The 23,559-nt window shown below is 47.4% G+C and overlaps 1 protein-coding gene across 6 annotated transcripts in view; it reads left to right on the forward strand.

The window, feature by feature from the left end:
• LOC143766581 (uncharacterized) overlaps positions 1-23,559 on the forward strand; it is a 250,057-nt gene that overhangs the window by 138,312 nt on the left and 88,186 nt on the right. The window contains exons 2-5 of one of the 6 annotated variants that reach the window (XM_077254361.1): positions 19,486-19,635; positions 19,765-19,944; positions 20,027-20,150; positions 20,234-20,331. The exons of 2 other annotated variants lie outside the window; for them this stretch is intronic. In XM_077254361.1, the coding sequence (XP_077110476.1) occupies positions 19,558-19,635; positions 19,765-19,944; positions 20,027-20,150; positions 20,234-20,331 (480 nt within the window). In that variant the 5' untranslated portion in view covers positions 19,486-19,557. The remainder of the gene's footprint in view (positions 1-19,485; positions 19,636-19,764; positions 19,945-20,026; positions 20,151-20,233; positions 20,332-23,559) is intronic. 3 more of the 6 variants (XM_077254363.1, XM_077254360.1, XM_077254362.1) reach the window with 3 other exon arrangements.

A 23,559-nucleotide genomic window follows, 5' to 3' on the forward strand; every position in this document is an offset into this window, starting at 1 on the left:
ACCAATAAACCAACCAATAAAATATCAGTTAGGGACTTCTACGCCTACCAAATAATGATCAGACAATAATGGAGGCAATTTTCTCCTCAATGTATAGTAGATCTGTATGCCAAGGTGGAGAGCGAGCGTCTTCTGTACATACAACTGAACCAACAAACACTTACAGGGAGGCCATGCCAAAAGCGTGGTCTGATGGAGGATGGTCCACACTGGGACCTGACATTGCAGGAGGCGTCCCTCGCTCGCTTTCCACCTCATCTTCTAAACCTGCTCCCTATAATAACTACAACCTGTGCACCTTCCAATCCCCGGGCTCTGTGGGACAAATACACAGAATATCCTAGAGGAGATATTCAGGGCCGCCATCAGGGCATGACAGCCATGACTGGCGTATGGGGCCCGGTGAGCAGAGGGGGCCCGCATCGGGCCCCGTCTAATCTGCTCACCGGGCCCCACCCTGCCGGCGCTGCGGCCCCCCCCCCCTGCCGGCGCTGCGGGCCCCCACCTGCCGGCGCTGCGGGCCCCCCCCTGCCGGCGCTGCGGGCCACTAATGGTTAACAGCCGCCGCCAGCCAGTCGGAGGCTGGCAGCTGACTTGAGCGGCCACAATGCGCAGTCGCACTTCGCCGGCGTCTGACGTCATTATCAGCCGCCGGAGAGTGCGTCCTTCACCTGCGTGGAGGAAGTGAGGTGGTTCCCCGCCGCAGGAGCACGGCAAGGTAAGAACTCTTTTTTTTTTTTTTTGAGAGCGGCGATCCCAGGGGGGTGGGGCCCGGGGCAGAACGCTGGACACGCTGGGGCCCGGGGCAGAACGCTGGACACACACGCTGGGGCCCGGGGCAGAACGCTGGACACGCTGGGGCAGAAAGCTGGACACGGGCAGTATGCTGGACACAGGGGGCAGAGATGCTGGACACAGGGGGCAGAGATGCTGGACACAGGGGGCAGAGATGCTGGACACAGGGGGCAGAGATGCTGGACACGGGGCAGAGATGCTGGACAGGGGGCAGAATGCTGGACAAGGGGGCAGAGATGCTGGACACAGGGGGCAGAGATGCTGGACACAGGGGGCAGAGATGCTGGACACAGGGGGCAGAGATGCTGGACACAGGGGGCAGAGATGCTGGACACAGGGGGCAGAGATGCTGGACACAGGGGGCAGAGATGCTGGACACAGGGGGCAGAGATGCTGGACACAGGGGGCAGAGATGCTGGACACAGGGGGCAGAGATGCTGGACACAGGGGGCAGAGATGCTGGACACAGGGGGCAGAGATGCTGGACACAGGGGGCAGAGATGCTGGACACAGGGGGCAGAGATGCTGGACACAGGGGGCAGAGATGCTGGACACAGGGGGCAGAGATGCTGGACACAGGGGCAGAGATGCTGGACACAGGGGCAGAATGCTGGACAAAGGGGCAGGATGCTGGACACAGGGGCAGAGATGCTGGACACAGGGGCAGAGATGCTGGACACAGGGGCAGAGATGCTGGACACAGGGGCAGAGATGCTGGACACAGGGGCAGAGATGCTGGACACAGGGGCTATGAATGATGCTGGACACGGGCTATGAATGATGCTGGACACAGGGGCAGAATGGAGATATGGGGTATGATGAAAGACATGGGGGCATGACTGGAGACAGATGGGGAAGGATTGGAGACACAGGAGGCATGATTGGAGACACTGGGGGCAGAATTGGAGACAGATGGGGCAGGATCATGGGGCAGGATGGATACGATGGAGACAGATGGGGCAGAATGGGGAGATCATATGGGGCAGGATGGATACTCATGAGGGCAGGATGGGAGAACATATGGCTGACGCCAGGAATGAGACACACGGGGGCCAGGATGGGGAATATTATTACCATAGGGACTAATTAAGGGATATTATTACTGCAGTGATGTATTTATTTTTTGAGGACACTGTTTTAAATGAGGGGGCGGTCCTGTTACTGTGTAGAGTGACACTATGTCGCCTCTTTTTCTTTATGCGGTGTAATGTAGAAGTTGGGAAAAATTAAGTAATGTGTTCTACAAGCGGAGCTCGAGATAACTGTGTTATTTCCTGCAGAAACGAGTCCTGGCTGGAAGACATGATGGCGGTCTGTGCTGGATGAAAGATGAAGGACTTCACCTAGAGACTTCACTGGTGAGTCAGTGTTACCTATACACTGACACTATACACTGTATACTATATACAGAGGTCCTTTGTATAATTTCACTAGTGATCACTGTATTATCTGTACACAGACACTGCATACTAAGTACAGATCTCCTGTGTATAATGGCACTTATGGTGATAGTGTGGTGCTTTTTTTTTTATTACTGATCAGAATTGTAGTATTCAGTAACTATGTGGTGGTAATATGTGGTCTGGACATGGTGTTGCGGTATTTGTTCCTTGTATGTGATATTATTCGATCACTGTGGTGGTAATATGTCATCTGGTCATGGTGTAGCGGTATTTGTTCTTTGTATGTGATATTATTCGATCACTGTGGTGGTAATATGTCATCTGGTCATGGTGTAGCGGTATTTGTTCTTTTTATGTGATATTATTGGTCATTTTAAAAATTGAAAAATAAATAAAAATATACCTAAATTGTATTGCATATTTTAACAAATATTTAATAGGTTACAGCAGAGTAGGGCCTCACCAAAAGAGTCTACCGTGTTATGGTGGCGGCTTACAAAATCTTTTGGCCAAAACAAAAGCTGCCGGCTATATGTGTGATCTGGTGATGGGAACTGTTAGGGTATGTGTCCATGTTAGGTAAACGCTGCGTGTTTGACGCTGCGTGGGGCCACAGCATCAAATACGCAGCGTCCAGATGTTCCAGCATAGTGAAGGGGATTTTATGAAATCCCGTCTCCACTATGCGTGGTAACACGCACCCGGCGGCCCTGCGACTCCGGACATGCGGCGCTTCTTTTAAGATCGCAGCATGTCCGTGTTCCTTGCGGCAGCTGCGCCGCCGCAAGCTATAACACAGGGCCCTATGTGTGGGGTGCGATGATCCCGGATGTGTGCAATGAACACATCCGGCATCATCGCGTCACAGTAGGGGGCGGGGCTTAGCGCCGAGCGGGTTTGCTGCTCCGACGCAACCGCCGGCCATCCTGAAGGTGGATACGTACCCTCAATGTGTGATTGGTGAGAAGTGGAGTTTTTCCAAGAGAGAGCGGTGGGACCGTGGACAGTTCGAGGGGTGGAGCGTGGAGGCGGGGCTGGGGTGGAGCCTGGGCGGAGTCTCAAGGGGGCCCCGAAAATGTTGCCAGTATGGGGCCCCGAAATTTCTAGTGGCGGCCCTGGAGATATTCATAGAGAGCACAGGAGAGGTAATCCGGACTTAGCCATAAATGTCACTGCCGACAGATCCACCACAGTCCTCCTGACTCTAGAAGAAAGGAGCCAGTGTGTCAGTAGTGACCCTCTAATAGCATCAGGTCACCGGCACCAGCTCCACCAGCCTTTGTGTTATGGGCAGAGATATTCTGGGAGAGAAAAGCCAGGATTTGGGAAAGATGAGAGGACCTGTCGGCTGCCTTTGACACAGTGGACCATTCCCTATTATTACAGACCCTCTCATCCCTTGGCATCACAGACTTGGCCCTATCCTGGATCTCATCATACCTAACAGACCGGACATTCAGCGTCTCCCACTCGCACATGTTAGAGCAGAATCCATTTTATCTTGCTTGCCTCCATTTTGTATAAGTATTATTAGAGGTCAGAAAAGTAAGATATAATTCACTATTCTTCATTGTGCTGTTATCGTGAATTCCTAAGAACTAATGGAAGGAGTGAATGTCCTTGGAAAGATAAAGAATGATGTACTGTGTAAAATATGTCTGCAAAACTGTAGGGAGATAAGGGAGTAAAACACTCTGACGCTTAGCCGATATATGGGGAATCCGCCTCCAACACAAGAATGCATAAAAGTGTGTGTAAGCTCATTAAAAACTAGAGATATTTCAGATACAGCCCTGGCGTACTGTGTCTTGTCTCTCCGGTGCCGTGACTTCATCTCTACAGTGGACTCATCAGAGAGTAGGTCGAGACCTGCGACAACACACACTACCTCCTCACATCGCCCCCTATCTGTCGGAGTCCCACAAGGTTCAGTCCTTGGGCCCCTGCTCTTCTCCATTTACACCTTTGGCCTGGGACAGCTCATAGAATCTCATGGCTTTCAGTATCACCTCTATGCTGATGACACACAGATCTACATCTCTGGACCAGATATCACCTCCCTACTAACCAGAATCCCTCAATGTCTGTCCACTATTTCATCCTTCTTCTCCGCTAGATTTCTGAAACTTAACATGGACAAAACAGAATTCATCATCTTTCCCCCATCTCACGCGACCCCCCCCAACGAACCTAACCATTACAGTAAATGGCTGCCCACTCTCCCCAGTCCCACAAGCTCGCTGTCTCGGGGTAATCATTGACGCTGATCTCTCCTTCAAACCACATATCCAAGCCCTTTCCACTTCCTGCCGACTTCAACTCAAAAATATTTCACAAATCCGTTCATTCCTCAACCAAGAATCTGCAAAAACCCTAGTCCATGCCCTCATCATCTCTCGCCTTGACTACTGCAACCTCCTGCTCTGTGGCCTCCCCTCGAACACTCTCGCACCCCTCCAATCTATTCTAAACTCTGCTGCCCGATTAATCCACCTGTCCCCCCGCTATTCCCCGGCCTCTCCCCTCTGTCAATCCCTTCACTGGCTCCCCATTACCCAGCGACTCCAGTACAAAACCCTAACCATGACGTACAAAGCCATCCACAACCTGTCTCCTCCATACATCTGTGACCTCGTCTCCCGGTACTTTCCTACACGCAACCTCCGATCCTCACAAGATCTCCTTCTCTACTCCCCTCTTATCTCCTCTTCCCACAATCGCATACAAGATTTCTCTCGCGTATCACCCCTACTCTGGAACCCTCTACAACAACACATCAGACTCTCGCCTACCATGGAAACCTTCAAAAAGAACCTGAAGACCCACCTCTTCCGACAAGCCTACAACCTGCAGTAACCACCGATCAACCAACCGCTGCATGACCAGCTCTATCCTCACCTACTGTATCCTCACCCATCCCTTGTAGATTGTGAGCCTTCGCGGGCAGGGTCCTCTCTCCTACAATACAAGTCATAACTGGTACAGTTCAAGATTATTGTACTTGTTTTTATTATGTATACCCCTCCTCACTTGTAAAGCGCCATGGAATAAATGGCGCTATAACAATAAATAATAATAATAATTTGTCCCAGTAAATAAGCCTCTTCTGGTTGATGACCACAGATCGGGGTATTTGGCAATTATGGCTCAGATTCCAGGTGGGAATAGGAGACTCTTTTCCTTGATGCCCCAGGAGGTTCCGGTAAAACATTCTTATTAATTTGCTGCTCTCAGAAATTCCCTCCATCAATAACATTGCTCCGGCCGCTGCATCGTCTGGGGTTGTGGCCGCTCTCTTAGATGGAGGCGCACGGCTCAGTCAGCACTAGGATTACCCCTGAATCTAGCGCTCTTGGAATCTCCCGTCTGTAATATCACTAAGGTCTATGAAAGATCTGGGGGGATCCAATCACTTAATGGGGGAATTGTTCTACTTTTTGCAACGTTACCTGTTCTTAAAGGAGCAGCACCAGCAGACGAGCTGAATACCTGTCAGCACAGCAGAGTCCTGCATACACTGAGGCCCCTGATCATGTGACCCCTGACTCCTCCCCTCCTGTGACCTCACCACAGGTCCTGTGCGCACAGAAAAGCAATATATGTGAAGTGCGGCTCTGCAGGTTGAGGTAAGCGCTGGAGATTCCCCATTACTGAGGGGGGACATTAACCCCTTCAGCACTGAGACTCTTTGGGGGTCTCTGTGTGGTGTGAGCAGTGATGTGGAGCTTACTCTTTGCCACATGGTTTTTTTCGCCTTCCTCTGGATCAGCATGTTAGGGCAGGTTAGGTTAGGCTATGGGTTGAACTAGATGGACCTAAAGTCTTCCTTCAACCTTAATAACCATGTGACTATGTTACAGAGGTGTATCTTGGGTTTTGGCTTCGGGGGGTGAAGCTTCTGAGTGGCCCCTAACCAGGTAACCTGGACTACAACTGGGTGACGCCCCCTAAGGCCGGGATCACACACACACGAGATCCGGCCGAGTCTCGCATAGTAATCCCCGGCCCTGCCGCCTGCACTCCGGAGCGGCTCCATGTATTGCTATGCGGCCGCACGCTCCGCTCCGGAGTGCAGGCTGCAGGGCCGGGGATTACTATGCGAGACTCGGCTGTATCTCGCATGTGTGTGATCCCGGCCTAATACTGGAGGAGAACCTCAGCAGGTGACCGCGCTGTTACTGAAGATAATCTCTATATAGAGACCAACATGGATATTACCGCCATATGGTCAGTGGTAGATACCAGCCCTACAGAACATATAAGAGATCACAGCACAGTTACAGATGGTGACTTACCGCTGATGTTCTTTTTGATGGAATCGTTCACTTTTCCCGTCTTTTCCTTTTGGTCCAGACCGACATGACTTCTTCCAGCCAGGACTCGGCTGCAGAGAATACAACAAAGACACATTTCACTTCTCATATTCCAGCCCCATCACCATCTATTCCCAACCTGCACAATCTCCTCATCCTGCTGAGACCCCAATACTGAGCCCCTGCTGCTGTATGTGTCCCTATTACTGCCCCTGATACCCCAATACTGAGCCGCTGCTGCCGTATGTGTCCCTATTACTGCACCTGCTGTGTGGTTCTGTGCCTTCTAAATTCTAAAGCAACCCTCTAGAATATAGTAATGCCAGGTGCAAGTGCCCTAGAAAACAGCACCCACATTTTTTCCCCTAGAAAGTAATAATTCCCCGTGTGCCCCTTTGACAGTCACAGTAACCTGAGTTCCCCTATAACAATAAGTGCCAACTTTACAGTTTATAATGTCCTGAGACTCCCCCCTGTACAGCTCCCCTATGCACAGTATGATGCTCTCTTATTACACAGTATAATGCCCCCTGTATCTCCACAATGTATGATGGCCCCCTAGATAGCCTCCATTTAGTATAATGCACCAGACAATCCTCAATATAGTCCTCAATATAGTATAATGCACTCCCCATAGGCAGACTCTATATAGTATAACACACTCTCCATAGGCAGATTATATATAGTATAATATACCCCCTAATATACAGCATCCCATAGGCAACCTCTATAGCATAATGCAGCCCCTAATGCACCCCCATAGGCAGCCTCTATAACATAATGCAGCCTTTAACATAATGCACCCCCATAGGCAGCCTCTATAACAATGCAGCCTTTAATATAATGCACCCCCATAGGCAGCCTCTAGAACATAATGTAGCCCTTAATATAATGCACCTCCATAGGCAGCCTCTATATCATAATGCAGCCCCTAATATAATGCACCCCCAAAGGCAGCCTCTATAGCATAATGCAGCCCCTAATATAATGCACCCCCATAGGCAGCCTCTATAGCATAAAGCAGCCCCTAATATAATGCACCACTATAGGCAGCCTCTATAGTATAATTCAGCCCCTAATGTAATGCACCCCCATAGGCAGCCTCTATATCATAATTCTGCCCCTAATATAATGCAGCCCCCATAGGCAGCCTCTATAGCATAATTCAGCCCCTAATAAAATGCACCCCATATGCAGCCTCTATAGTATAATGCAGCCTCTAATATAATGCACCCCCATAGGCAGACTCTATAGCATAATTCAGCCCCTAATATAATGCACCCCCATATGCAGCCTCTAAAGCATAATTCAGCGCCTAATATAATGTACCCCCATAGGCAGCCTCTATATCATAATTCAGCCCCTAATATAATGCAGCGCCCATAGGCAGCCTCTATAGCAAAATTCAGCCCCTAATATAATGCACCCCCATATGCAGCCTCTATAGTATAATTCAGCCCCTAATATAATGCACCGCCATTGGCAGCCTCTATAGTATAATTCAGCCCCTAATGTAATGCACTCTTATAGGCAGCCTCTATAGCATAATTCAGCCCCCAATATAATGCACCCCCATAGGCAGCCTCTATAGTATAATGCAGCCCTTAATATAATGCACCCCCATAGGCAGCCTCTATAGCATAATTCAGCCTCTAATATAATGCACCCCCATAGGCAGCCTCTATAGTATAATGCAGCCCTTTAAAAAATGCACCCCCATAGGCAGCCTCTATAGTGTAATGCAACCTTTAATATAAAGCACCCCCATAGGCAGCCTCTATAGTATAATGCAGCCCCTAATATAATGCACCCCATATGCAGCCTCTATAGTATAATTCAGCCTCTATTATAATGCACCCCCATAGGCAGCCTCTATAGCATAATTCAGCCCATAATATAATGCACCCCCATATGCAGCCTCTAAAGCATAATTCAGCGCCTAATATAATGTACCCCCATAGGCAGCCTCTATATCATAATTCAGCCCCTAATATAATGCAGCCCCCATAGGCAGCCTCTATAGCATAATTCAGCCCCTATATAATAATGCACCCCCATATGCAGCCTCTATAGTATAATTCAGCCCCTAATATAATGCACCCCCATTGGCAGCCTCTATAGTATAATTCAGCGCCTAATGAAATGCACTCTTATAGGCAGCCTCTATAGCATAATTCATCCCCCAATATAATGCACCCCCATAGGCAGCCTCTATAGTATAATGCAGCCCTTTATAAAATACACACCCACAGGCAGCTACTATAGTATAATGCAACCTTTAATATATAATTCACCCCTATAGGCAGCCTTTATAGCATAATGCAGCCCCTAATTTAAAGCACCCCCATAGGCAGCCTCTGTAGAACAATGGAACTTATTACTTATTACAATGCAGCTCCATAGGCAGCCTCTATAGCATAATGCAGCCCCTAATGTAAAGCACCCCCATAAGCAGCCTCTATAGCAGTGTTCCCCAACTCCTGTCCTCAAGAGTCACCAACAGGTCATGTATTCAGGATTTCCATAGTATTGCCCAGGTGATGGAATTCTTGCCTTTCCAGGTAATGCAATTATCGCCTGTGCAATACTAAGGAGATCCTGAAAACACGACCTGTTGATGGCTCTTGAGGACTGGAGTTGGGGAACACTGCTCTATAGCATAATTCAGCCCCTAATATAATGCACCCCCATAGACAGCTTCTATAGCATAATGCAGCCTTTAATATCAAGCACCCCCATAGGCAGCCTCTATAGTATAATGCAGCCCCCCATAGGCAGCCTCTATAGCATAATTCAGCCCCTAATATAATGCACCCACATAGGCAGCCTCTACAGTATAATTCAGCCTCTAATATAATGCACCCCCATAGGCAGCCTCTATAACATAATGCAACCTTTAATATAATGCACCCCCATAGGCAGCCTCTATAACATAATGCAACCTTTAATATAATGCACCCCCATAGGCTGCCTCTAGCATAGTGCAGCCCTTAATATAATGCTCCCCCATAGGCAGCCTCTATAGCATAATGCAGCCATTAATATAATGCACCCCCATAGTCAGCCTCTATAGCATAAAGCAGCCGCTAATATAATGCAGCGCCCATAGGCAGCCTCTATAGCAAAATTCAGCCCCTAATATAATGCACCCCCATATGCAGCCTCTATAGTATAATTCAGCCCCTAATATAATGCACTGCCATTGGCAGCCTCTATAGTATAATTCAGCCCCTAATGTAATGCACTCTTATAGGCAGCCTCTATAGCATAATTCAGCCCCCAATATAATGCACCCCCACAGGCAGCCTCTATAGTATAATGCAGCCCTTAATATAATGCACCCCCATAGGCAGCCTCTATAGCATAATTCAGCCTCTAATATAATGCACCCCCATAGGCAGCCTCTATAGTATAATGCAGCCCTTTATAAAATGCACCCCCATAGGCAGCCTCTATAGTGTAATGCAACCTTTAATATATAATTCACCCCTATAGGCAGCCTTTATAGCATAATGCAGCCCCTATTTTAAAGCACCCCCATAGGCAGCCTCTGTAGAACAATGGAACTTTTAATATAATGCAGCCCCATAGGCAGCCTCTATAGCATAATGCAGCCCCTAATATAAAGCACCCCCTTAAGCAGCCTCTATAGCAGTGTTCCCCAACTCTGTCCTCAAGAGTCACCAACAGGTCATGTATTCAGGATTTCCTTAGTATTGCCCAGGTGATGGAATTCTTGCCTTTCCAGGAAATGCAATTATCGCCTGTGCAATACTAAGGAAATCCTGAAAACACGACCTGTTGATGGCTCTTGAGGACCGGAGTTGGGGAACACTGCTCTATAGCATAATTCAGCCCCTAATATAATGCACCCCCATAGGCAGCCTCTATAGCATAATGCAGCCTTTAATATAAAGCACCCCCATAGGCAGCCTCTATAGTATAATGCAGCCCCTAATATAATGCACCCCATATGCAGCCTCTATAGTATAATTCAGCCTCTATTATAATGCACCCCCATAGGCAGCCTCTATAGTATAATTCAGCCCCTAATGTAATGCACTCTTATAGGCAGCCTCTATAGCATAATTCAGCCCCCAATATAATGCACCCCCATAGGCAGCCTCTATAGTATAATGCAGCCCTTAATATAATGCACCCCCATAGGCAGCCTCTATAGCATAATTCAGCCTCTAATATAATGCACCCCCATAGGCAGCCTCTATAGTATAATGCAGCCCTTTATAAAATGCACCCCCATAGGCAGCCTCTATAGTGTAATGCAACCTTTAATATATAATTCGCCCCTATAGGCAGCCTTTATAGCATAATGCAGCCCCTATTTTAAAGCACCCCCATAGGCAGCCTCTGTAGAACAATGGAACTTTTAATATAATGCAGCCCCATAGGCAGCCTCTATAGCATAATGCAGCCCCTAATATAAAGCACCCCCTTAAGCAGCCTCTATAGCAGTGTTCCCCAACTCTGTCCTCAAGAGTCACCAACAGGTCATGTATTCAGGATTTCCTTAGTATTGCCCAGGTGATGGAATTCTTGCCTTTCCAGGAAATGCAATTATCGCCTGTGCAATACTAAGGAAATCCTGAAAACATGACCTGTTGATGGCTCTTGAGGACCGGAGTTGGGGAACACTGCTCTATAGCATAATTCAGCCCCTAATGTAATGCACCCCCATAGGCAGCCTCTATATCATAATGCAGCCTTTAATATAAAGCACCCCCATAGGCAGCCTCTATAGTATAATGCAGCCCCTAATATAATGCACCCCATATGCAGCCTCTATAGTATAATTCAGCCTCTATTATAATGCACCCCCATAGGCAGCCTCTATAGCATAATTCAGCCCATAATATAATGCACCCCCATATGCAGCCTCTAAAGCATAATTCAGCGCCTAATATAATGTACCCCCATAGGCAGCCTCTATATCATAATTCAGCCCCTAATATAATGCAGCCCCCATAGGCAGCCTCTATAGCATAATTCAGCCCCTATATAATGCACCCCCATAGGCAGCCTCTATAGTATAATTCAGCCCCTAATATAATGCACCCCCATTGGCAGCCTCTATAGTATAATTCAGCGCCTAATGAAATGCACTCTTATAGGCAGCCTCTATAGCATAATTCATCCCCCAATATAATGCACCCCCATAGGCAGCCTCTATAGTATAATGCAGCCCTTAATATAATGCACCCCCATAGGCAGCCTCTATAGCATAATTCAGCCTCTAATATAATGCACCCCCATAGGCAGCCTCTATAGTATAATGCAGCCCTTTATAAAATACACACCCACAGGCAGCCACTATAGTATAATGCAACCTTTAATATATAATTCACCCCTATAGGCAGCCTTTATAGCATAATGCAGCCCCTAATTTAAAGCACCCCCATAGGCAGCCTCTGTAGAACAATGGAACTTATTACTTATTACAATGCAGCTCCATAGGCAGCCTCTATAGCATAATGCAGCCCCTAATGTAAAGCACCCCCATAAGCAGCCTCTATAGCAGTGTTCCCCAACTCCTGTCCTCAAGAGTCACCAACAGGTCATGTATTCAGGATTTCCATAGTATTGCCCAGGTGATGGAATTCTTGCCTTTCCAGGTAATGCAATTATCGCCTGTGCAATACTAAGGAAATCCTGAAAACACGACCTGTTGATGGCTCTTGAGGACTGGAGTTGGGGAACACTGCTCTATAGCATAATTCAGCCCCTAATATAATGCACCCCCATAGACAGCTTCTATAGCATAATGCAGCCTTTAATATCAAGCACCCCCATAGGCAGCCTCTATAGTATAATGCAGCCCCCCATAGGCAGCCTCTATAGCATAATTCAGCCCCTAATGTAATGCACCCACATAGGCAGCCTCTACAGTATAATTCAGCCTCTAATATAATGCACCCCCATAGCTAGCCTCTATAGTATAATGCAGCCCTTAATATAATGCACCCCCATAGGCAGCCTCTATAACATAATGCAACCTTTAATATAATGCACCCCCATAGGCAGCCTCTATAACATAATGCAACCTTTAATATAATGCACCCCCATAGGCTGCCTCTAGCATAGTGCAGCTCTTAATATAATGCTCCCCCATAGGCAGCCTCTATAGCATAATGCAGCCATTAATATAATGCACCCCCATAGTCAGCCTCTATAGCATAAAGCAGCCCCTAATATAATGCACCCCATAGGCAGCATCTATAGTATAATTCAGCCCCTAATATAATGCGCTCCCATAGGCAGCCTCTAGCATAATTCAGCCCCTAATATAATGCACCCCCATAGGTAGACTTTATAGCATAATGCACCCTCATAGGCAGCCTCTATAGTATAATGCAGCCCTTAATATAATACACCTGCATAGGCAGCCTCTATAGTATAATGCATGCCTTAATATAATGAATCCCCATAGGCAGCCTCTATAGTATAATGCAACCTTTAATATAACGCACCCCCATAGGCAGCCTCTATAGCATAATGCAGCCCCTAATATAATGCATCCCCATAGGCAGAATGTATAGTATAATGCAACCTTTAATATAATGCACCCTGTGACGCAGTGACCCCTCTTACAGCTAATGGGCGCTGTGTGCGCGCTTCAGGATGCGCTTGGAGGCACAATTCTGATGGTGAATTAGGGACTGGCATTATTGTAAATGGCCGGAATGTTTTTCTGCGCTGTAAGCCCAAAATGATACGGTTATGCTGGGACTTATAGTTTCACAAGTGTTTGTGGTGTTTATTTATAAGGGGTGCTTATAGGGTTAGTCAAAGAGCTGGGTGGGAATTGACTAACCACACATGCACCGCCCATCCATGGGGGGTGGTTACAACCATATAATGTGACTGAGGTCTGGTCACATTGTCAGAGTGTATGGACCCGAGTGGTCTGTATTGTAGGTTCTGAAAGAGGTCAGGTCTATTTTGGAAGCTCCGGCGAGTGGAGACTTCCTGAAGAGCACGTGGAGAGACCATGGACCCGGATGGTCGGTGTTGGAAGCTCCTGTGAGTGGAGACTTCCTGGAAGCACCTGGTGAGATCATGTACCTGCAGAGTCTGGGACGGCTTGTGTATTGGCGAAGCCAGGACTGACAAGTAGTCAGCTTGTGGTGCGGAGCTCCTGAGAGGTAACCCCGGGTATGGAGAAAGAACTATGTGCACTGACAAAGGACAGTTACTGAACTGCGCGGTCACCCGGTGACTGGAGAGAGACAGGCTTCACTAGTGAATGCTTTGTAAAGCCATGCATGATGAAGTAATGGACTATGTGTAAGCCGGTGATATGCAACCTGGCTTACGGAGCGGTTTATGACGTTTCAATAAACCTTATGGACTGTTTTGTGTGAAAAAACTGTGCCTGACTACGTTAATCTGCTGCCAAGCGAGTGTTCCCCAAAACAAACAGTAGGCGCAACGCCACAACCCCCATAGGCAGCCTCTATAGTATAATGCAGCCCTTAATATAATGAGCCCCCATAGGCAGCCTTTATAGCATGATTTAGCCCCATTAAAAAATTAAACCAATACTCCTTTATTCTTCTTCTTTATTTTTTTTATATAGCGCTAACATATTACGCAGCGCTTTACAGGTTGCACACATCATCATCGCTGTCCCCGATGGGGCTCACAATCTAAATTCCCTATAAGTATGTCTTTGGAATGTGGGAGGAAACCGGAGTGCCCGGAGGAAACCCACGCAAACACGGAGAGAACATACAAACTCTTTGCAGATGTTGTCCAAGGTGGGATTAGAACCCAGGACTCCAGCGCTGCAAGGCTGCTGTGCTAACCACTGCGCCACCGTGCTGCCCTTTCTTCTTGGTCCCTCCGCTGCTCAGAGCACCCGCACATATCCGTACAGCGGGCGCCAGGTAGTGATGTCATCGTGACCCCCTGTCAGTGTCGGCGTTAGTGATATCAGACGCTGAGAGGGGGATAATGGGAGAGGGAGCATAACGCTCCTTCTCTCATCAATGCGGTTAGCTGTATCGGAATCTAGCCGATACAGTTGAACTTGCGATGACGGGCATGGGGGGCCCACTGCTGGCACTGGGCCCCCCGCCTGCTCAAGGGCCCCATAGCGGCCGGGCGGCAGAGCTGAGAGATCGATTGTCCCTGCACTGCTGCAGAATTTAACTATGGGCACGCTCTGCATGCCAATACATTTACAGTAGCATACTGTAGCTCCGGGTGGGCCCCCTCAGAGCACGGGGCCCAGGGTGACCACCCCCTCTGCCCCCCCCGGTAGCTACTACAGAACTACAGATCAGCAGTGGACAGAATGCGGCTTAGCTGGTTCCCAAGCCCACATTAGATCCATTCAGACCACTGCAGGATGAGAGGACTGAAGTCCAAAGAAGTTCTCACAAAATGCGATGATTCCTCTCCTAGTTCTGTTCCAGCACAATAATGTGGATACTAGTGATGAGTGAGCCGCTCTCCACTACTCGATCAGGCATCGGGAGCTCAGACAAGCTTGTTACTGGAGTGAGTATGGTAGGTGATGGAGAGCCATGCTCCAGTTCCCAGACAATAAATATGCGGGGTTTGCCCGCCATACACGGTAATACCGTAGCCATGTTGGCTACTGGCGTTACTGTGAGGCTATGTGCACATGTTGCGGATTAGCCTTAGGAATTTCTGGTGCGGATTCTGCCTCTCCTGGCAGAAAACGCACCTGCAGATTTGTTGCGTTTTTTGTGCAGTTCCGCAGCGTTTTTTGCTGCGTTTTTTTTGCGGATTTGCTGCGTTCTTTACCCCTGCGGTTTTCTATAATGGAATGGGTACAAAAACGCTGCAGATTCACAAAAAAGTGACATGCTACATCTTTTAAACCACAGCGTTTCCGCAGCGGATTTTCCGCAAAGTGTGCACAGCTTTTTTTTTTCTCATTGATTTACATTGTACTGTAAATCATTTGCGGATCTGCAGCGTTTCTGCACCGCAAAAAAACGCTGCGAATCCGCAGAGAATCCGCAACGTGTGCACATAGCCTGACTGTCCGGCTGCATCGCGTCATCTATACAATGTGAACAGCCAATTTTTTTGTACAATACTTTGGCTTTTCTCATGGCACTGTAGGGTTTGGGGACCTGATCTGAGAGTTCTGAACCACCCATGTACCGATTGTAATCCAAGTTACAATCTGGCTTAGGGTCTAGGGAGCTGTTGTCACGGTGTATGGTGGTGAAGATAAGGACATCCCTTTTGTCCTTATAATTGACCACCAGCATGTTGTTGCTGCATTGGGCTCGGCTTTCGCCTTTTCTCTGCGTTTGCCCATTTAGTGGCTTAGGCAGGTCTCTCTAATTTTTTTTTCAAATGGCGCAGGCAACTTTACCTCTCGCAGAGAGGGTTTTGAAGAGGGGGATGCTGTGAAAGTTATCAATGTAGAGGTCATAACCCTTATCCAGCAGTGGGTGCATCAATTCCCACACAATTTTCCCACTCACCCCCAGGTCACGGTGGCATTCAGGGGGGTAATCTGGGTGTCTTTTCCCTTGTAGACCCTAAATCTGTGTGTTTACCCTAGGGTACTCTCGTACAGTTTAATTCCATACCTGGCCCTCTTACTGGGCAGGTATTGTTGAAATTTTAGCCTCCCTTTGAAATGAACCAGTGATTCATTTATAGAGATGTCCCTTTGGAGGTTGTGCGCCTCAGCAAAATTTCTACTGAAGTGTTCAACCACTGGCCTAATATTATATAGATTATCAAAGTTCGGATCATCTCGGGGAGTACACTGCGCATTATCACTATAATCCAATCATTTTTGGATCTCTTCAAATCGTGTACTTGTCATGGCCATACAGAATATTGGTACTGTAGAGTATATCAGTACTCCAGTATTGCCGAAGCTCTGGTTTTCGGATTATGCCCATATGCAGCACAATTCCCCAAAATGTCGTCATCTCTGCTGCGTCTACAGGGGTCCATCTGATGTACGATGACGTGGGATTTTGGGTGAAAAATAGATGGGCATAAAAGTTTGTCTGGGCCACGATAAGATTTATTATTTCCTCACTGAAAAAGAATATAAAGAATTCAATTTCAGTGAGGCCAGTGAGGTGTCAAACTGGATTCCTTAGCTGCTGATTAAATCCAGAATGATGGGCTGAAAATTTTCAGGGGGTGCAATCTATGTGGGATCGATTGTTGGAGGGGTTGCCTGGGTCCTAGGGTGCCTTGCTGGGGTTCATTCCTAACTAGATAAGGAGGAGGACTAAAGGAATGTGGGATCTTCCTCACTGGCTGAATCCATCTTGGAGGCAAGGAAAGCGTATGCCTCCTCTGGTGAATACCGTCTTGACGAATGGGCCATTTTTATTTTATCTTTCAAAACCCCGGGGATGTTTGTGCAAGTGGTGCTTTACACGTGTAATGTGTGGAGCTTGTGTATAGGATACTATTTATTAAAAAAACCGCATATTAAGACCCCAATATCCACAGGTGTCCCTTCGAATTGGGGGGAAACTATCACCTCTAATAATCCTCGGACAGTTCTGACAAACACAGAAAAGTGCCCCTTTATGGAGGTGACAGAAAGTCTGTTTAGTCACTTTAGCTTCATAGTATCAGCTCTAATCCAATGGTGAGAGAGCGATTTACCCTGAAGAGTCACAGATTGTATTGTTTTTATAAAAATGTTAAATTTAGGGGGTTTGTTGTGTCCTTATAAGAATCACAATGGTTTTGTTCCTTTTCATCTGATAGATACAAATGACCCAACTATGAAAGACAGGAACCAAGGAAACCTGTATTACTCTCATTGTATGTATGGTGCCCCTTTTTTGGCCCCCACACACCCTATAATGTTCTCACAGTACCCCCATCCTCAATATTATTTTGTATTCAAGATAACGGAATGGAGAAAGTCAGCACTCACACCTTTTAGAAGATGCTTCAGTTCTTCTACTGGTCCATGTTCATAGACCAGTGGAGCATGGACCAGTAGAAGCGCAAATTAAGCCTGAAACATTCATTGTCTGTCAGGTCTTTTTTTTGGAAATCACTGAACCTGCCGCCACGCTGCTAGCACTGCTGCACTTTTTGTCATTGTCCTGAATCAAATGAAAATTAAAAAGGACAGAAGTATCTTCTAAAATGGGTGAGTGCTGATTTTCTTCATTCCGTTGTCTTGATTATAAATAGTCTCACGTATGCAGCATCCTGAAGATTTAATATACTGGAGGTTGTAACATTGGTCCAATGTGTCCATATACTGGGTAAAAACTTTCTATTCGGTACCTCAACACTTCAATATAATTACCGTATTTTCCGGCGTATAAGACGACTTTTTAACCCCTGAAAATCTTCTTAAAAGTCGGGGGTCGTCTTATACGCCGGGAATCGTCTTGTACGCCGGGTGTATATGGTGGGTGGGGGGGGGAGTGGTCCTGATGACGAGGGGGCGTCTCACAGGAAAGTGCGTGGACTATCCCCCATTACCTCATCGTAGCGCTGCAGCGTGCTGGGAGCGGCGGCTGCTTCTTCTCTTTGTGCCGCGTGGGTGCTGTGCTGTGGGGCGGCGGCTCCTCTTCTGCAGTGTGGGGCCTCTGTGCTGTGGGGTGGCAGTGGCGTATCTTCATGCAGTCAGTCGGGGCTCCTCCGGCATCTCCTTAAAGCCCGGAGGCCCCGCCGGCAGCTCTCCATTGATGCGATGCGGTGGCCTCCGGGAAAATGGCCGCTGCTCAGATTCAAATCTCGTCTACCGAGATCTCGGGACGAGATCTGAATCTGAGCATGCGCCGCCCCCAGCGGCCATTTTCCCGGAGGCCACCGCATTACAGCAATGGAGCTGCCTCCGGGAAAATGGCCGCTGCTCAGATTCAGATCTCGTCTCCCGAGATCTCGGTACGAGATCTGAATCTGAGCATGCGCCGCCCCTAGCGGCCATTTTCCCGGAGGCCACCGCATCGCAACAATGGAGGTGCCGGCGGGGCCTCAGGGCTTTAAGAAGATGCCGGAGGAGCCCCGACTGACTGCTTGAAGATCCGCCGCCGCCCCACAGCACAGAGTCCCCACACTGCAGAGGAGCCGCTGCCCCACAGCACAGCACCCATGCGGCACAAAAAGGAGCCGCCGCCGCTCCCAGCAGAGACCCCATGCTTCAGCGCTACGATAAGGTAATGGGGGATAGTCCACTCACACTTTCCTGTGAGACGCCCCCCCCTCATCGTCATCGGGACCACTCCAGACACATTAGTCACCGGCCCTATAAGACGACATACGGCGTATAAGAAGACCCCCGACTTTTAAGAAGATTTTATATTTTAACTGGAAAAGTTGGGGGGTCGTCTTATACGCCCAGTCGTCTTATACGCCGGAAAATACGGTATTTTTGGAATATTTTCACACCTTTTTTTGGTGTTGTTCATGTAATATATGGAAGCCTACGTGGAGACTTTGGCCTCAAATATCTCCTGTCTTGATGTTCTTATAAAATAACTTTTTTAAAAGCCTCAAACTTCTCAGAGCTGAGATCTAACGTGATAGAAGATTACAGTGCGGGGAAGACGGGAAACCTCCATATAGAGGCCGGTGGGGATGGAGTCAGTGACGGACTCTGGACAAATCTGTTTCTAGAGCCGTAGTAGAAGATGAAGATGTCGTCCTCATCATGAAGTCGTTATTTCTCCTGTCACGTGTAATGAATATCTCCTGCAGTATTACTAATGCCGATTCCAGTGTCGGTAAATGAGACGAGAATTAGCGTTATGGAAGATGAGTCTATGAGGAACGTATTCAGCTGCCGACTCCGAGGGAGAAACTGCTTGTTGTCTGTGGCCTAAATATATAGGTTTTATTAGTAGATGTAAAGAAGAAAACTGAATACTGCAAAATAATTAATCTCCTCATATGTTTCCCTTATTATTTCAAGTAATTGTATTATTACACAGGATTTTTATGATGTTACATCGGCTCATCTTCTTCTCATTCAGGTCTCTACAATATCGGATCCTCTCAGTGAAGATCTTCTACATAAGAAACTTTTCCTGATTTACCCAGCAAAGATGGATATGGACAGAGAAAAGATGGTAGAGAAAGTATTACTCCTCACCCTAGAGATCATCTTCCGGCTTACTGGAGAGGTGAGAGATTCTGATGACGTCACATTACATCATTCTTATCTATGGGAGTAACAGATGGACAGAACTGGAGAGGTGAGGACTCTGGAAATGTCTGTAGTGAGATTTATTAATGTGTCTCTCAATAACCAGGATTACACAGTAGTGAAGAAGACCTCTAGTGATCGCTGTCAGGACCCTGTGTCTGAAGGATGCAGAAGACCCCTGAGCCCAATCACGGGGCCTCCACCTCACTCCCTGATACATGAGCACATCAATGACCAGAAGATCCTAGAACTCTTCTACAAGATGATTGAGCTGCTGACTGGAGAGGTGACACTGCTGGGAATGCTGGGACATTATACAGTAACACTATGAAGGGATCGGGGGATGACGGTATCATTGTATGTGTCAGGTTCCTATAAGGTGTCAGGATGTCGCCGTCTATTTCTCCATGGAGGAGTGGGAGTATTTAGAAGGACACAAAGATCTGTACAAGGACATCATGATGGAGGTTCCCCAGCCCCTCACATCACCAGGTAATAGACAGGACTAAATACACACGGAATATAATTATCTGTATGTAAAGAATGAATTCAGTCCCTGTATGTGTTTCCTCCAGATCTATCCAGTAAGAGGACAACACCAGAGAGATGTCCCCGTCCTCTTCTTCCACAGGACTGTAAACAAGAAGATCCCAATGTTCCTCAGAATGATCAGGTAGATGGAGAGAGGTGTCATGAGATCTCCCCCATGATGTGTAGACGGCTGTGAAGGTCTTGTGCTCAGTCTTGTTTTATCCCCCCAGTATTATATATTTTATACTTGTGTAATGAGAACGGTGGAGATGGCAGGATTAGAGCTGATCATAGATGGGACTTCTCCATCTGTCTGTGACTTTTACAATATTTGTTTCAGGGTGAAGATCTGACCCATATTAATACTACAGAGACATATGTGAGGGGAGATGAGCAGTGTAAAGAGGAGATTCCTACATGTGACTACCCAGGTGAGTAGTAACCACTAAATGTACAAAACTTTATTAAATACCATTAAAATACAGAAACAAACATCACAAAAGGGTAATCACAGGAAAATGACAGTGGTCAACCAAGAGCAAGGAAGGCACCACAGTAAAAACGGGCAATAAAACCCAAGGCAAAAACATAATGATAGTTATGTAGGTATTCTCAAAAAGTGCATTGTGCTGACAACATGAGCCACTTGAAGATCTAATAGGTATGGAGTATGTATAAGAATACAAATGAATAACGGCACAGGAGAGGTGCAAAAAGTCAATAACCACAGTGGTAAAAAATAAGCCAGAACCATCAAGCCAAAATGAATGAAGGTTATGCCTAGGGGTTTACATGAAGAGCCGTGGTGCCTACCATCCCATTGCGCGTTTCGGCGCAGTGCCTTCTTCTGGGGGTCTGGCGTCATGACGAAATGGTGCCCTTATATATGTCAGAAGCATTAATCATAATTGGTATGGAAAGAGGATGTCACGCTTGCTCAAAAGGCGGCGCATGCGCAGTCGACCGCTCGGAGGTAAAAATCACTGAGGGCGTCATCGGATGAGAGAGTACACGTCACCAGACCACACCCACGGGTGAACACGTGAGTGGGGCCGTGGATGCAACCCGCCCAGAGCCGAAATGAAGACATTGTCGGCAATGCCAAACAACAGAGTGCCGGCACGCACAGAGCGATTTAACCCCTTCCCGACCTGTGACGCCACATAGGCATCATGAAAGTCGGTGCCAATCCGACCTGTGACGCCTATGTGGCATCATGGAGGGATCGCGTCCCTGCAGATCGGGTGAAAGGGTTAACTCCAATTTCACCCGTTCTGCAGGGACAGGGGGAGTGGTACTTCAGCCCAGGGGGTCTTCACCCCCTCATGGCTACGATCGCTCTAATTGGCTGTTGAAAGTGCAACAGCCAATCAGAGCAATTCGTAATATTTCACCTATGAAAAGTGGTGAAATATTACAATCCAGCCATGGCCGATGCTGCAATATCATCGGCCATGGCTGAAAACCCTGATGTATTTGAAAAAACTGACCGTCACATCCATACATAGACTAAGTGTGAACAGGTGCTGAACCTAGAGTAACCAACTCATATACAGTCAAGTAAAAAAGGCAGCACACTGCAGCGCTAAGACATGCAAACATGAAACATGAAAACTGAACTGCAATACTGCACTAGAAATATGAAAAATGAGAGCGTTTAGCGCATAAAAATGGCCAATTTTATGTGTACCTGATAGCCCCTTTACGGCATCTCTCTTATATCAGGTCCTACGCTTGCCTACCTCACTGAGAATAAACGTCTCCATGTGAATGGGTACCTGTGAAAAACCTCTTCCTAGACTCATATTCTCTTTCTCTGTGGAGGGGTACTGGACCTGCTGTAATTAAAACACCTGGGCTAGGAGGCGGAGTGCTCAGTCAGAAGGCTAAATAATATATTTGAAAAAACTGACCGTCACATCCATACATAGACTAAGTGTGAACAGGTGCTGAACCTAGAGTAACCAACTCATATACAGTCAAGTAAAAAAGGCAGCACACTGCAGCGCTAAGACATGCAAACATGAAACATGAAAACTGAACTGCAATACTGCACTAGAAATATGAAAAATGAGAGCGTTTAGCGCATAAAAATGGCCAATTTTATGTGTACCTGATAGCCCCTTTACGGCATCTCTCTTATATCAGGTCCTACGCTTGCCTACCTCACTGAGAATAAACGTCTCCATGTGAATGGGTACCTGTGAAAAACCTCTTCCTAGACTCATATTCTCTTTCTCTGTGGAGGGGTACTGGACCTGCTGTAATTAAAACACCTGAGGCTAGGAGGCGGAGTGCTCAGTCAGAAGGCTAAATAATATATTTGAAAAAACTGACCGTCACATCCATACATAGACTAAGTGTGAACAGGTGCTGAACCTAGAGTAACCAACTCATATACAGTCAAGTAAAAAAGGCAGCACACTGCAGCGCTAAGACATGCAAACATGAAACATGAAAACTGAACTGCAATACTGCACTAGAAATATGAAAAATGAGAGCGTTTAGCGCATAAAAAGCCATTTTTATGCGCTAAACGCTCTCATTTTTCATATTTCTAGTGCAGTATTGCAGTTCAGTTTTCATGTTTCATGTTTGCATGTCTTAGCGCTGCAGTGTGCTGCCTTTTTTACTTGACTGAAAACCCTGATGTGCCCCCCCCCCACAGCCACCGATCGCCTCCCCAGTCCTCCGTTCTGTCCCGTAGTCCCCTCCGTCCACCTGTCCGCTCCCCCGTCCTCCTGCCCGCTCCCTCCATGCTCCGATCCACCCCTCCATTCTCCGATTCCCCCCCCCCCCGTGCTCCAATCCCACCCCCCTCATACTTACCGAGCCTCCCGGAGTCCGTCCGTCTTCTCCATGGGCGCCGCCATCTTCCAAAATGGCGGGCGCATGCGCAGTGCGCCCGCCGAATCTGCCGTTTCAGGTACATTTTGATCACTGTGATAAAACATATCACAGTGATCAAAATAAAAAAAAGTTAATGAACCCCCCCCCTTTATCACCCCCAAAGGTAGGGAAAATAATAAAATAAAGAAAATATTTTTTGTTTTCTGCACTAGGGTTAGGGGTAGAATTAGGGTTAGGGCTAGGGTTAGAACTAGGGTTAGGGTTAGAATTAGGCTATGTGCACATGGTGCGGATTTGGCTGCGGATCCGCAGCAGATTGGCCGCTGCGGATTCGTAGCAGTTTTCCATCAGGTTTACAGTACCATGTAAACCTATGGAAAACCAAATCCGCTGTGCTCATGGTGCGGAAAATACCGCACGGAAATGCTGTGTTGTATTTTCCGCAGCATGTCAATTCTTTGTGCGGATTCCGCAGCGTTTTACACCTGTTCTTCAATAGGAATCCGCAGCAGAAATCCGC

The sequence above is a fragment of the Ranitomeya variabilis genome, chromosome 4 (assembly GCF_051348905.1).
Source record: "Ranitomeya variabilis isolate aRanVar5 chromosome 4, aRanVar5.hap1, whole genome shotgun sequence".
Lineage (NCBI taxonomy): Eukaryota > Metazoa > Chordata > Amphibia > Anura > Dendrobatidae > Ranitomeya > Ranitomeya variabilis.